General features: G+C 38.9%; 2 protein-coding genes and 2 non-coding genes across 4 annotated transcripts; all 4 read left to right on the top strand.

The window, feature by feature from the left end:
- Positions 1-5,642: 5,642 nt before the first annotated feature.
- On the top strand, positions 5,643-7,634 carry LOC141805465 (uncharacterized). The gene is made up of 2 exons (XM_074690549.1): positions 5,643-5,953; positions 6,273-7,634. Exons 1-2 carry the CDS (start codon positions 5,749-5,751, stop codon positions 7,493-7,495), a joined length of 1,428 nt encoding a protein of 475 aa, XP_074546650.1. The 5' UTR covers positions 5,643-5,748; the 3' UTR covers positions 7,496-7,634.
- Positions 7,635-9,886: 2,252 nt separating this feature from the next.
- On the top strand, positions 9,887-14,351 carry rpl37 (ribosomal protein L37). The gene is made up of 4 exons (XM_074690452.1): positions 9,887-9,989; positions 10,749-10,884; positions 11,268-11,352; positions 14,241-14,351. The coding sequence occupies exons 1-4, from the start codon at positions 9,987-9,989 to the stop codon at positions 14,308-14,310; spliced, it is 294 nt and encodes a 97-aa protein (XP_074546553.1). The 5' UTR covers positions 9,887-9,986; the 3' UTR covers positions 14,311-14,351.
- Positions 10,590-10,669, top strand: LOC141805961 (small nucleolar RNA SNORD72). The gene has a single exon (XR_012599753.1). It is a non-coding gene; the product is annotated as a small nucleolar RNA SNORD72 (small nucleolar RNA).
- On the top strand, positions 13,111-13,189 carry LOC141805960 (small nucleolar RNA SNORD72). The gene has a single exon (XR_012599752.1). It is a non-coding gene; the product is annotated as a small nucleolar RNA SNORD72 (small nucleolar RNA).
- Positions 14,352-14,873: the final 522 nt, after the last annotated feature.

Below are 14,873 nucleotides of genomic sequence, written 5' to 3'. Positions count from 1 at the left end.
TACACATTCGTAGCAATCTGTTATTTCTCTCTGTGTCAAAGACCGAGCAATGACACCGGTCTACACAACTGTCTCTTGAGACTTGTCTTCAGGAGCCTCGAGGCCCTCCCAGGCCAGATTGGATCTGTATTCCCACCAGCATGTTCCGGGTCTGCCTTCAGGGTTTGTCCCAGTTGGACAAGCAAAGAATTTGAAGCATACAAGCCAGTTCAACCACTACTCATGAGACCAAGAAGCAGCAGGAGGCCTGAAGATAAGAGTGACCCCAGGCACCCTGAAGGAAGCTGATTTCTGCCTTGTATCCACAGTCTAATGTCATTACTCTAAGCTTATAATCATGGACTTGAAAGATAACCATGGTTACAAAGCGGTGGAATGAAAAAAGAAAGGCTTTTAGACTCTACTCACACCCACTTCCTCCCACTTCATCTTCTGTAACTGTATTTTGCTTTGAGTGCTATTAAGTTCAGCACAAAAAGCAGAATCACAGCATTGAAACTTCTGTTTTATCTGACACACGATCAAGTCTTCATGAAAACTGAGCAGTAACATCAAGAAATCATACACACAAAGGTTCATTTAGTCAAACTCAATTAAACCTACAAATGCCTCCTAGACTTTTTTAGTTTCTCTATCAAGATTCTTTTTCATTTAGACTTAAAATGTGCATCACATGACTGGAACTAGAAAAGCAGTCAGAGAGCGCAGACCTCCACCAAGCATATTGTGATTGTCACCAACACTTAAGTCCTACATTAATGTTATACTCCCTTTCAGCAGACTGTCTGCTACAATTTGGTGTTAGGTGCTGTTTTGTATGATAATTTGTTACCTGACAGTGTTGAAAATTCTGATGACCCAGTACATATTTCATATTCAGGATCTGGATTGTACTTTAACATCTGTCAGAAATTATGGTGACCTTGTCTTGTATTGTTTTGCAAAGCAATCCGACCATTTATCATGGAGTTATATACACATATGGTGAAAACAGCCCTATCTCACAATGATAAAGAATCTTTTAAAAAGTCCTGGATCCAGACAGTGATCTGGATCACCTCCAAAATTTAATCACTTCTTCCTTATCCCATTTTGAACATTTCCTGAAAATTTTATCAAGATCCGTTAATTACTTTTTGAGTTATGTTGTTCACAGACAAACTCTCTCAAAAACATAACCTCCTTGGCAGAGGTAATAATAAAGTCTGAAACACAGATTTGAATTGAGAAATTATCACAAGATTTCATGCTGATGTAGGTTTTATGCTAATCAATAGACATAGCTCCACCTTTTGCTTTCTCATGCTGCATTTTATGCTATGCACAGGTTAAATACTCTTGCAGTCTGTCAGCAGGGGGCAGCAGCACCGTGTCAGAGTTACCCAATCAATCCAACAGATTGTATAATTAAAACCTGAGGTTACAAATGACTAACTGTGCGTAGAAAATGTTTGTTTACATTGGGTTTCATGGACCTCAGTGAATGTGTTCAACCATTCAATCAGTCTCATTATTTGTTAATGTACTCCACAGCTTTGCTAAGTGGTACATTGCATTTGGCTAATACTCAAGTGGCATGTGAAAGTGATGAAAATGTAGTTCATCAGTGTCCATTTGAGGCTGGCTGCAGAAACATCTAAAACCGCATAAAAACCAGTTGAAATAACTGAGCATGTTTACAGCCTGGTTTAAAAATTCAGTGATGGTTTTGGGTGCCATGTCACCTGCTGCCATTGGTCCACTGTGTTTTCTGGAGTTCAGCATAATCGCAGATGTCTCCCAGGACATTAGAGTGCTGGTTTCATTGTCCAGCAGGTTCTGGCTCCTGCCCACAGCGCCAGAAGAACCAGAAGCTGGTTAAACGACCAAGATATTACTGTGCTTGATTTGACCTGAATCCCCAGAGAATTTATGGACTGTTCTCAGAAAGAAGAAAAACAGCAGACCCAGCAACAAAATGAGCTGAAGGCTGCTATCAAATCAACCTGAGCTTCAATAACACCTCAGCAGAGCTACAGGCTGATCTTCTTTATGACAGGACTTCATGCAGAAGAAGACAAACATGAACTGTAAGCCATAATCATGACAAAAGAAATACAGGGTGTCCATAAAATCTCTTCAGAATTAAAAAAATATTCATTTCTTATACAAATAAACAGAAAAATGTGTGGAAACTGTGACAACATGAGGAGTAGATATTAAAGTTTTTATAAAAACTTATTCAGCACACCTCTATATGAGCACCATTAGTTGCACGAAGCACATCCAGACAGCACTGGATTTTTGTCATGTTCGCTGTAAGAGCTGCCAGAAAATAGCAGAAAAAGCACTATGTGATAAAAACTGGAAACATCATACTATTTCCAAAAATCTTTACACCCAGGATTAACATCAATCATAAAACAATAAAATATGACACTCAGTGTTATTTGGTCTGGCCACCAGGGAAATAAGAAAAGAATACTGGGTTTATGTATGAGATAGATTGACAAAGATAAATACTCAAAGATTTTGTCTGTTTCCCAAAACACCTTCTATAGTACAAGCAGTAACACTATACTACTCAGGTTCAGGTGAATTACTGCCACCTACTGGAATGAGTCAACATTACAGCCGCATTGCAATAACACTAATGCTGGACTGTCTGTGAGATGAAGGTGAAGTAATGTGAAAAAAGCACAGGCAAATCATTTCACTTCTTGCCGTAAAAGAAATGTTTACATCTACCAAATTCATCCAAGCCCATAAAAAAAAAAAACACTTCTTAATTTTTTCCAAACCACAGTCTGGATTATAGGGAAGAAGTTTTCCCAACAGCTATAAAATTGATGGTTGATTTATTCCAGATCTATTTTTCAATAAAGGATAAAATGTAAGATTAAGAAAACAATTAGTATGGTGAATTCTGATGTAACATAATTCTATGCTTTTCCCATTTTCCTTTCAGAAAACAGGAACCTGAATCTATCTGAAGTTGTTGTTTTTCTGACTTTGACACAAACATTACACCACTGAAAATAATAAAAGGACCAAAAACTTAACAATTACTTAAAAGAGCTCTTGGCTATTAACCATTTCCTTGTCTTGCTTAATTTCATTAGTATTTTATTTACATTTAATTGAGCTATTTTTTGTGTGTATTGTACCTATATCTTCTCACTGAATTATGTCCAAAACTGAAAACCAGTGTAGCATATTACAAAAAGGCCCCTTAGAAGAGTCAGACAACATACTACATTTAAAATCAGTAGGCAGTATCAGTGACACGCACTGACGTTTTGGAGGCCAGGGGCAAAAAGAAGAAAAAGGCACATACAGCGTGTCCTCACCAATCAAGCACAGTGACTACCATTACGAAAGAAAAATATATGTACCAATATATTTTTTGAAATGTATTGTAATATATTATTGATATATTATGATATACATGGAATAATATATTGAGGGCACATATACAATATATTATATATTCATGAAATAATGCAATATATTGCAAAATACACAAATGATTGCCACTTTCCATATATTGCAATATATTGGAAAATATAAATACTAAATCTCATATATGGGAATGAATTACCTAATGTATGACATGATATTTTCCAATATGCTGCAATATATTTTTCTTTCATAAGGATATTCAAATATCACTTAGTATAATGAAGTAAAATCTATCATTAGGACACACATGTACAAAATCTGGCAGGAAAATTGGGACAGCATAACCGCAGGAAGACATTTATATAGCATACAACCACAAATCAAAAAGAGTGAAACATGGGGTAGGAACAGGGGGGTATTCCACGAAGCTGGCTTAGCTCAAAGCCTGGCTTATTTGGGTTAGCCGCGCTAACTTTAGCGAGAGTTGGGTTCCACAAACGAGGCTTAGGGCTAGCGTGGCTTGGTAACCATGGTAAATTAGCCAGTGCGACTAGCCTGGTCTCGGGCAGGCTAAACGTCAGGCTTACCTTAGCTGCGTCTCAGAGAAGGTCCGACCGGCTTCTAAAAGACGCCTTGTGAACTGCAGGTGTAACATTAAATTAATCTATATCTGTAATAGATGATGTTCTTGTTCAGAAACATAAACTGAGACCTTTTGGTAACTTTTCTGACACCTGCTAAAAACCAAAAAGTCAGAAGGATCGTGAGGCTCCGCTTTCACGGTCCGTATTCATACTGAAAATCAAGATCAAGTGAGCTTTTGTCCTTCAGCTCCACGGGAGGTTTCCGTCCTCCCTGAGCTCGCTTTAGGACACCTGCGTGATCCTTTGACAGGTGAACTGCCCCAGTTATACTAGACTGGAATAACCGTGAGTCAAGACATGTCAGATACTAGACTGTCTGTCCACATGGTAGGAAAGTTGGTGGCTGAGAGGTTAGAGAGTAGGGCACAGACGCACGGTGAGGCATGTTTTATTTGCGGCGTGGGTTCGATCCCACTTGTGGTAAGTATTTGAAATAACTGATTTTCTTTCTTCTGTCACCCTGAAAGTACAGTCAACATATAACAGAATAAAGGCACAAATTGTCTTATGATATAAAAGGTGACAACAGCCACAATTTTCCATAGAAATACCCTCCGTTCTGATCATGATGATAATGTAAAGGTGATTCCACATGGTGACATAACTTTGTGTCTTCCTCCTTATTTAAATATAGGGCACTGTATCACTGACACATCTCATCTGACAGCTGAATCATCTCTAATAAAAAAAAAAGATATCTCATCTACATGTCTTTTTCTGCTGTTTTAGTCAGTGTTTGATGAAACATCACCCCATGAAGTATATAGGCCTATATATATGAACAGCTTTAATTTAATCAAGACCAATCTCCTCTGGGCCACAGCAGTGTGAGGAGCTTCAGAGTGAGAAGAAAAAGGGTAATCAAACTCAGCAGAAACAGTCAGTGTTGATTTGACACATAAGCATGATATTCTTGAACAAGCAGCGTCTCTGGCTTTGTTAATTGCCACCGTGTCACCCTTTTATGTGATTTTCACTTTGTAGTCATCATACGACTCCATGAGGGGTATTTTCTCCGCTGAGGGAAACGTCTCCGCTCTCGGTTTTGACATGATCTGGTCATTTCGACAATCGACACGTCGGGGCTTTTTATCTACCGCGGACGCGCGCTTAGCCGCAGCTTAGATCAGCCTGGCTTGAATAAGCGTCTCTGAAAATCAGCTGAGCCTCGTTAGTGGAACGACTTGCAGCTAAGATTAAAGTGGCCGCTTATTCAAGCCACGCTTACCGGCGATAGCCCAGCCTTCTTTAGCCAGCTTCGTGGAATACCCCCCAGGAGGGACAGGTTTGTGTTCACAGTGCTCAAAACAAAACTAAAAACAGTTCAATGTCTGTAGTTAGAGTGCAGTAAGTATAATGAGGAACAAATAAAGGTGATACAAATTTTGCAGAGGGATAATTTTACTAAAATTAAAATTAATAATTTATTTCTTTAAATTTATTTATTTATTTATTTATTTATTTATTTATTTATTTATTTGTCGTTTTGCTCTCGCCATCTCTTCCCTCACACTCCAGTCCAGTAGGTGGCGGTAAATGCACCTGGAAGTTCGATGCCTACCTTCAATACAAAGAAAGAAAGAAAAAGAAAGGAAATGACGACATGCATCTATGTGATATAAAACCCGTTCAGTTCGCGGGAATCCAAACACCGCCATACTGGCAGGAGATAGCAAAACTGCCCAGAAGTCTGTTTTTATTGTCTCTCTTAGTCTGTAAAACTATGGTGGACGCCTGTTGTGCGCCGGGATGTAAGAACAACCGAGGAGATGGGAAGGGGAGGGCGTTTTACCGCATTCCCAAAGACCCAGAAAGACGACAAAAGTGGGTTGCAGCCATAAAACGGGCGAGAAGACAGCAGAAAAAAAGTGAGGACTGGGAACCCAAGAACCCCGGATTCCGTGTGTGTAGTGAACACTTCATATCAGGTACGGTATTGAACGCTTTCCATTTGATCAGATTATGTATTTCACTGTCACTCATAGTGCTTTTGTTGGAAAAGGCGAGTCAGACCCATGTGTTATGACTCTGATTATACAGGTCTAACAAGCTTAACACGGAAACTAATCTGTGTTGCAAACTCAGCTTTGAGCAGAAACCAATTGGGGAAAAAAATCATTGGTCTAATGCTTGAATGTCGTGGCTTACTGCATTTTATGGAGATGGGAACAGTATGTGATTGATTGAAGATTGTGTTGGATTTACTGCTTTAATTAAATCTGTAACTTTCATTTGTGTTTGTTGTAGGACAAAAGAGTGATAACCCTTTGTCACTTGACTATGTGCCATCCGTCTTTCCATACGTGCCATCCAAAGATAAGAGAAAAAAACAGCAGAAGATCAACCGTCGAAGAACTAAGCAGGCTGAGAAGTCATCGCCGCCACCAGCAGAAGATCTTTCAGTAGACTGGCCTGAAGACGACAGCTATCCTCTTGCTGGATCTGATATTGTCGCAGGAGTATCTCCAGTGAAAACTTCCCACAGTGAGCCCCAATCCACCCCTGATAATCATGAGAGCACAGCAACCCCACCATGTGCCAGTGAAGACCGTGAGACAAACATTCGATCTTTTGATTCAATAAATGAGAAAAGTCTTCAAAACAATGATAAAAAGGTTAAAATTCTGACTGGTTTACCAACATTTTCAGTCCTAATGATACTTTTTGATTTTGTGGCTCCTTTTCTGAAAGATGATTCAGGCATGACACCGTTTCAGCAGTTTATGCTCACTTTAATTAAGCTCAGATTGAATTTTACTTTTGACTTTCTTTCCTATTATTTTTCTGTTGATTTAATCACTGTTTCCAAACTGTTCAAACACTGTATCAGTGTCATGCATTGTCGGCTGGTGCCAATTTTAGTCATATGGCCTGACAGGGAATCATTTAAAAAAACTCTCCCATGTGTGTTTAGGAACACTCCCTATGAAAAAACAGTGTGCATTATTGACTGTTTTGAAATATTCATTGAGAAACCCATTAACTTGTCAGCCCTGCATCCAGTGCACGAGTCACTCCATACAATAAAATACTTAATAGCCATTTGTCCACAAGGTATGATTTCTTTCGTTTCAAATGGCTGGGGCGGTTGCACAAGTGATAAGTTCATCACAGAGCAAAGCAACTTTTTATGTAATTTGCTCCCAGAGGACCTGGTTTTGGCATACCAAAGTTTTACTTTTAACAAAAATGCACAGTCATCTCAACCTGAAACTAAAATTTCAGCGTTCACTCCTGGCAAAGAACAGTTAGAGCCTGTTCGCTTGAAGGGCACCAGAAGTCTGCCATCTCTGAAGAAACACATTAAGAAAGTAATAGGGCTCCTTCGTCTGAAGTACACGATTTTGCAAGGCTCTGTGCCCATAGATTTCATGTTCATTGATAAAGAAAATGATGTGACTTGCCTTGACAAAATTGTTAATGTTTGTTGTGCTCTTACAAATGTCTGTGAATCTGTTGTATCTTTTTAGTAACTGCTTTCAGCAGTGATGTCATTCACAACACTGAACAAAAGGAGGTGAGTGGTTTCCATCATACGAATCAATACACGTTAAAAAGAAGTGTGTTTTATTATTGACTGTCAATAAACCAGAGACTATTGTTTTTAAATCCTGTTTGTTTTAGATTTTTTTTTACTTGTGTGATTAGTTTATGAGAAACTGACCATAGCTACCAACTAAGTTTAATACAAGTCTGTGCTAGTTTTGCAGTTTTTTGTGCATTATTGACTGTTCTGCAGAAAGGATATATATTCTCTTCTCACAAAGACAGGTTTGGTGAAATTTCTGTGAACAAAAACCTGGTGCAGAAAACAACATTTTCCCTACTTAAGGCTCCCAACAGTTGCACCCCTGTTGACTTTTAGTAGTTTGTGTCATACTACTGCAAGCAAAAAAGTCTTGAGTAAACTCCATTTACTTGTCAAAAAAGGCAACATCCCTCACTTTCACAAAAGGTGGAGTGCTTTCCTTTTCAGTCACTCTAAAATCACTCAAATAAAATCAAATAAAGAAATAGCTACTTTCACACTTGGAAATAATATGGATGGCGCTTCATTGGTGTAATGTTTCCTTGCCCTTTTTTCTCCAAGGCAAAAACTTGCCACACAATGAGCTGCCTCAATTTCAAAGGGGACATATCATGCTTGTTTCTCCTTTTCACTATGCCAGACTAGGATGCCCGTGAAGCATTTCTGCCCTCAGTACAAGTCATTTAGTTCCTTCACTGCCCCACAATAGCGTTCTCAATATCCTCATTTTAGGCCATTCTGAAGATCTCCTTGAAAAGTTCCGTTTGGGGAATGACCTCCAGTAACCTCACAACGTCACAGCCCTTTGTACTCTGATTGGTCAGTTCTATCAGAGGGGCGGAGGGGCCAGGGGGCGGTTTTTGCAGCATGGCAGTATTTACAAAATCCTCACATTGAATAGAGCAGACCAAGCGAGTTTGCTGTTTGCCAAAACTTCACCGTAAGGCATTGATAGCAGTAATAAAATGGCAGGGTGTAGGACACGTCCTCAGACCCAGACAGTTCTGCAGCTCAGGAGGAAGAAAATCCACCTCGACACAGATCATCTCAGGACGCTTCAGTGTGGTGAGTCAAACTGGTACTGTAACATGTACAGTTTAGAAGTGGAAATATAGGCAGACTTCAGCAATAAACTATTTCTATAACAAGGCTCCATCCTGCTCCTTCACCTTTCTCTGTTTGTTTTATCCGTCATGCTGAAAGTGTAGTCTAAAGATCGCCTCTACCGTTTGTCACTATGTTATTACCACAGCATTATTGTGGTCCATGTTCACAGTGCATGTTAGAACAAGCATGCAAATATCACAGTCTCACAAGTATTACGACGTCTGCTAAAACTACAGTGTTTTAACTGCTAATTCACCATGTAAAGCCGAGCTGCTCAGCAGAGCAGAGTCCCTGCATCCAGCACTCAGTCAGTCGGCTCTTGGTGGGTGTATCCCTCGGTGGCGGTTGTGTGACTAACTGACATCACAGAGGAGGAGCTGCTTTATCAGATTACTCCAATATAAAGAAAGGATCCTCCTGTCATCACAAAGGTCGAAATCTCGCGGCAATGAGCTATTTTCAGAGGCATCAAATCTCGTTCTAGGATATCAGAAAAAATATAATATCTCATTTTTTGAAAATTCAGGGGGTGAAAGGTCTTGTTTTCAAATTTATTATATTAAGTATTAAATCGGGGATCAGCATGATATGTCCCCTTTAAATGAGGCCTTTGGCACAGTATTGGCATTAAATCTCTGTATTTTAGTTTAGTAACGTTTATTTTAGTAAGTTTTGTAAACTCTCAATATGGCTTAATTTAGTCATCTGTATGGTAAATCCTCTATCCATCATCTATGACGAAAGCCTCCTTTTTTATGTATTTCAGTTAACAGATGTATTTTCACTCATTGTTTTGTTAGTTCTTGTGAACCATAATAACCCTGTAATAAACAACTGGGAACCGGGGACCAGAATAACCAAATGTGAATAATAATTGGAACCCTGTTGCTATTCAGGGTTTGGTTCAGAGACCGTATAAAATGTGTCATTCGGGTTCTGTCTTACCCTGAAAACGTCTTTGAAAATGAAAAGTTCTTTTGGTAACACTTTTCCTTGCCAATTTTTCAATATTTTCATACGCTTGTCCATATTTCAATTGCTTTGTTTATCTTGTCCATTCCTCTGAGCGAGCATAACGAGCGAATTGTCCCTTGAAACAAGATTGATATACATAATGAATGACGGCAATTGGTGACATAAACAGTCGTTAATCGTCTGCCGATTACACGTCCTGTGTAATTTTACACCCTTTCTTCCAAATCGATCAAAGAACAAAATTAAACTAAGGGGACGTATTTTTGCGGTGCACAGGAAGCAGCACGGATGTAATTTGTTGCAACGCAAGTCTCTCTTCCGGCCTCTTTCCCCTCAGCTCCCGGTCCAAAATGGTGAGACTTGCAACTCGATAAGAGAAATCTATTAACATCTGTTTGAAGTGATGATTTTGTGACACTAAGTGTTCAGGGTTTGATGTCGGGTAAACATTTTTACAGTTTGAATTAAATATTTTTCAGATAAATCTCCTATTTGAGGAAATAACTGTCGTTTTTGGTACACCCATTCGGCGTTGATGCTACAGCTAGCTGTGATGTGTTAGTGTGCAGAATGGTCTTCATTTCACTGAGAGAAAGACAGATATACTTTTAAACTTCAATTAAAGTTGATACAAGTCGACCAGAAGACGTGTTTTTAATAATTCACATCAGGAAATTAATATTTGGTGATATTCTGCAGTGGCTTGTAGCGGTTAGCATTTTTAGCTAGCCACCATTGAACGCGCTTCACATGTAATGTCTACACGTTAGTAAACTAATGTACAGGCAAATTTTGAGAGCTTGTCGTTGTGGACAAGGGTTTTATTATGAACAGAAAGGCAGAGCTCACTCTATTTGTGTGAACACAGAGGCATTGTGTAGTATGTATGTTAGGTATAATGGTTCATCTTTTACCCTCCTGTATGTATGTTGCGGTGCTTTGCTGCCACCAGAGTCTTGTCAGTGATGTCTTCAAACACAATTGTCTGAACAAATGACTTTCTGTGATTCATCTTTCTGTGCTGAGACAAGACTAGTTAAAGGTATATGTGTTATAGAGTGTTGGGGATAAGTTGTCTGACCTGTACCTGTCTCTGATCTCCTTCCTCACAGACGAAGGGAACATCATCTTTCGGTAAGCGCAGGAACAAGACGCACACCCTGTGCCGTCGCTGTGGATCAAAGGCCTACCATCTGCAGAAATCCTCCTGCGGAAAGTGTGGCTACCCCGAGAAGCGCAAGAGAAAGTGTAAGTCATTGAAACACAATGAACACAGTTATCAACACTTGGATTATATTTAGGGCATGGAAAAACAAGGCTGCTGTGATTTTTCTCCTTCGACTATAGTCATACTTAGTTCTTGTGAACCTACTACTGTGGAAGGCATAGCAGATTATCTTACTGATTGTCTGTAAGACTGGTGTACGTTTTCAGTAGTATAATTCTTTTGCTATCAGTGTTTGTGCTCGCAAGTTTTACAACAAGAACCAAAGTGTCTCTGAGTGTCCAAAAATATGAAAACAGACTCAGTCCTTCAGCTGGCAGAGACACTGATCAAATTGAATCCAAAAAAACAAAGATTTTATGAATGCTCAGGCTGCTTTAATTGAATGTTTGTTTTTTGTTTGTAGACAACTGGAGCGCCAAGGCCAAGAGGAGGAACACCACTGGCACCGGCCGTCTGAGACACCTGAAGGTCGTCTACCGCAGATTCAGGTAAGAGCTCTTTATATCTCAGCAGAATCTGCTGCTGTTACTTTCAGTGTGTGCTTCTGCTGAAGATTTTTAGATACAGGGTGTCCGCGGGGTCTCAAAAAGTATTAAAAGTTGATCCATCAGTTGTGGGAAAATTAAGGCCCTTAAAAAGTATAAAAAAGTCTGTACCCTAATGTTATGTGGTATTAAATTTTATTGGTGTTCAAGCTTTGACTCCAAAAACAGATAGTTCCAAATATCTGCCACGGAAATAGTCCATCTGGTTTGAAAATGTTTTCAGGGTCTGAACCTTCTAAAATAACCACACCTGGTGATTGGACGATCGTTCTGCTCGTCACACTCATCACAGACCAGCGTGAGGATCTAGAAAAAGCTTTATCATCTCAAAATATTTCTCTCTAGATCATAAAAGTTTCTCAAGCCTCCTGAGAAAATTTCTCTTTTGATGACCTGGGATCTTGGATTCTTACAATTTAGAGAAAGCTTCCCTTGATCTCAGTTGTTTTGGAACAAATTTTCTTGGTTCAAATCAACTTTTTACTGGATACAACGGGATAAGGCCAGGTATTTATCAATACGGTTATGTAGCGCTGTTGTTCGAGACGTGACAACAAGCAAAGTTGTAACTTTGTGAGGCTGGCTATATGTAGCACTGGCAGCCCAACATATCCGTAGGCTAATGTGACAACAAACTCAGTTTAGTAGCTTAGTAGCCGTCGGTATGTAGCGCTGATAGAAAGCGAATCGTACAATCTTAAGCACTTGTCCTAAACTTTGACAATGATGAAATAAACTTCTTGTTTATTTTTTTCTCCAAGTTGGCCTTGAATAACCGATGTTACTATGTGTGAGAATGTTAATGTTAATTAATCTGCCTTTAGTTTCATTTATTCTTTCAAGCTTTATTCCTTCTCAGTTTACCTCATTCATGTTAAAATGCAAACTACAACTGTCAAAGATCGGTTGCTAACAACAGCTAAAAGTGGGGGTAAGGTCTTAAGACTTTTTGAAAGGTTTTTAAAAAAGTGTTAAAAAGGTATTGAATTTAACCTCAGGATATCAACATATACCCTGAGATATTCTGTAATGGTTAAGGGTGTTTTTCTGTCCCTGCACGAGTAACGCAGACCACATGAATGGTTCTTAAACTTGTTGTTAACTCTAATGCTACGGTTTGCATTTGTGTTTAAAATCACTTCTAAAACTTGAACAGACATGAGTAATACTATGATTGTCCAAAGATAGATTTCACAGCCTGGATAATAAATGTTACAGTGATGTAGAGTATAAATTCCAAATGTTTTTTAATGCTTCAGCTGAGATGAAGCTGGAGTTGGTATAATCTCACCTCCAAGTTGGTAAAGTGACTTCATAGCTACTAAACTGAAATTATTAATCATGAAAATAATGATGTAGTGACAACACAAGTAAGTGGGAAGTCAAACGGGTTGAAATCACTTAAAAAATTAACCAACTATACTCACAACAACAGCTTTTCACTAAGAAATAAACACAAAGCTGTGAACCAAATATCTGTGGTACGGTGGTATTTCTGTAAAGCTGGAGATCCAAACAGGAGATTTTGGTTTCCTGCTGGCTCATGTTGCAATCCCACTGAACAGTTCTCATACTTGGCTTTAATGCAATCCTTGTCAGCAAACAGGGAGTACTTTTCCTGGTTTGTTTCAGAATGCACTGGGGGGAAAAGTATTGAAAGAAAAGCTTTCTTTACTTCCTTGAAATAAAGTGTTTCTGTGCTGCTCACCTGTGATGGTGAAAAATAATTGTCTGAACAAATGAATTCAGAATGATATCAGAATTTTCTCTGAGGTAAGCAGCATCAAAAAACTAGACCTCCACTAAGTCTGTGTCCAGTCTGTTTCTGTGGTTTTAGCTCTTTCCTCAACTTTTCCACTGCAGTGTTGAGCCTCTCCTCTTTTTGTCTGCACCTGTTGACTACAGGTCTGCCTCTGCTCGCTGTGACAGGTTATTGTTGTAGCAAAGCAAAATACAATATGACATCAACACTCAGGGTTTTATTCTGAAAATCAAACAGATGTTTAATGTTGTTTTTGGTGCCTGACTTCCTGTCCAGCTCGGCCTGCTCTGTGCTAAGTAATGCGTTGTGACTCCACCATCAAAATGGAAGCCCTCTTCACCAGCTCCAACCTGCTGGGTCTGAAATCGGCTCTGGTGCCGTGACGGAGCAGACTTGGATCTGGTGGAATTGGGCTGTAAGAGGAGAGGATCAGTGACGGTCAAATGAACTCAGGGTGTGTTTGTGAGGTCTCAGTGTCACAACAAAGTGGACAGTGAAGGACTCAGAAGACTTTAGTTCAGAAAACGACTTTAATTTATTACAATGACATGTGAAATAATGCAACCTAAAACTTAATGTATCACAGAAAAAAAAGTATAGTTAAACATTTTTGCTGTTGTATTTCATTAATCTCTCCCAGTTTTGGGATCCTGGTATCAGGTTTTCACTCTGTGCCACCATTGTTCCGTGTGAAACAAGTCAGGTCACAGTCTTCTTTGGAAAAGGCCAAATCAGTCATCACAAACTGAAACAGTGTGGCTGTTTCCACGGTAGTTTTATTCACTTTTTACTGGAAAACCAAACTCTTCACTTCGATAAACAAGAAGACCTGTCATGACTTCATCAGTATGTCCCTCTGTGCCAAGGAATGCATCAAAAAAGGCTTCTTGCCCTGAAAAGAAAGGAGATCAAAACAGTGTTATTTTTAATCTAGATGCTGCCAACTCTTAACATTTTAACACAGTTAGCTGTCCAGTCGGCTGTAAACTGAGAATCACACATCTTAATCTTAAAGTGGGCTTTGTACCTTCATGTATCTCACCACTTTTTTTTTCTTTTGTTTTTGTAGGAATGGTTTCCGGGAAGGTACAACCCCCAAACCCAGACGTGCTGCAGTGGCCGCCTCCAGCTCATCTTAAATGACACATTTTTGGATAAATAAATGTGATGTTAACAGACATTTCTGTCTTTGTCTTTAATGTCAATGCCAGTTTTTTCATCTGATTAAAAAAATATTAATGCTTCACAAATGTTGAGAATTAATGATACATGACTATATTTGATTTGTTGGGAGGTAAACGCAGAGGCTTTATGTTTGGTATGGGACATGTGGGATAATCCTTTTTCATTGAGCAAAAATGTACTTAAACTCAACTTTATTTTTACATTTTTACACCACACTTCATTCAATTAAACATGGCAGCTGAAGTGCAAAGAGAAAATGGCAAGAAAGAAGAAAGTAAGATCCAAACAGTTACATCAAAGTAAATGAAGAAGTGAAAGTAATATAAAAACCTACTGAAGTGAAAAGAATCTGAAAATCCAAGTCCATGGTAAGCGGACATTAAGACTAAAAGACAAATTAAATGGGTACAGTTAAGGTAAAAATGATTAGCCCACCATGAAGTTTCAAGTTTTATTTAGTTTAGTTTTTTCCAAAATGTCTATAGTGCTGTTAAAGAGGCCAATGAGTTTTTAACAC

This window comes from Halichoeres trimaculatus, unplaced genomic scaffold (assembly GCF_033239565.1).
Source record: "Halichoeres trimaculatus isolate MK-OKI-2021-1 unplaced genomic scaffold, fHalTri1.1 fHalTri1_scaffold_16, whole genome shotgun sequence".
NCBI lineage: Eukaryota > Metazoa > Chordata > Actinopteri > Labriformes > Labridae > Halichoeres > Halichoeres trimaculatus.
The sequence above is the reverse complement of the archived record's forward strand: the minus strand, read 5'-3'. Positions and strand labels throughout refer to the sequence as shown.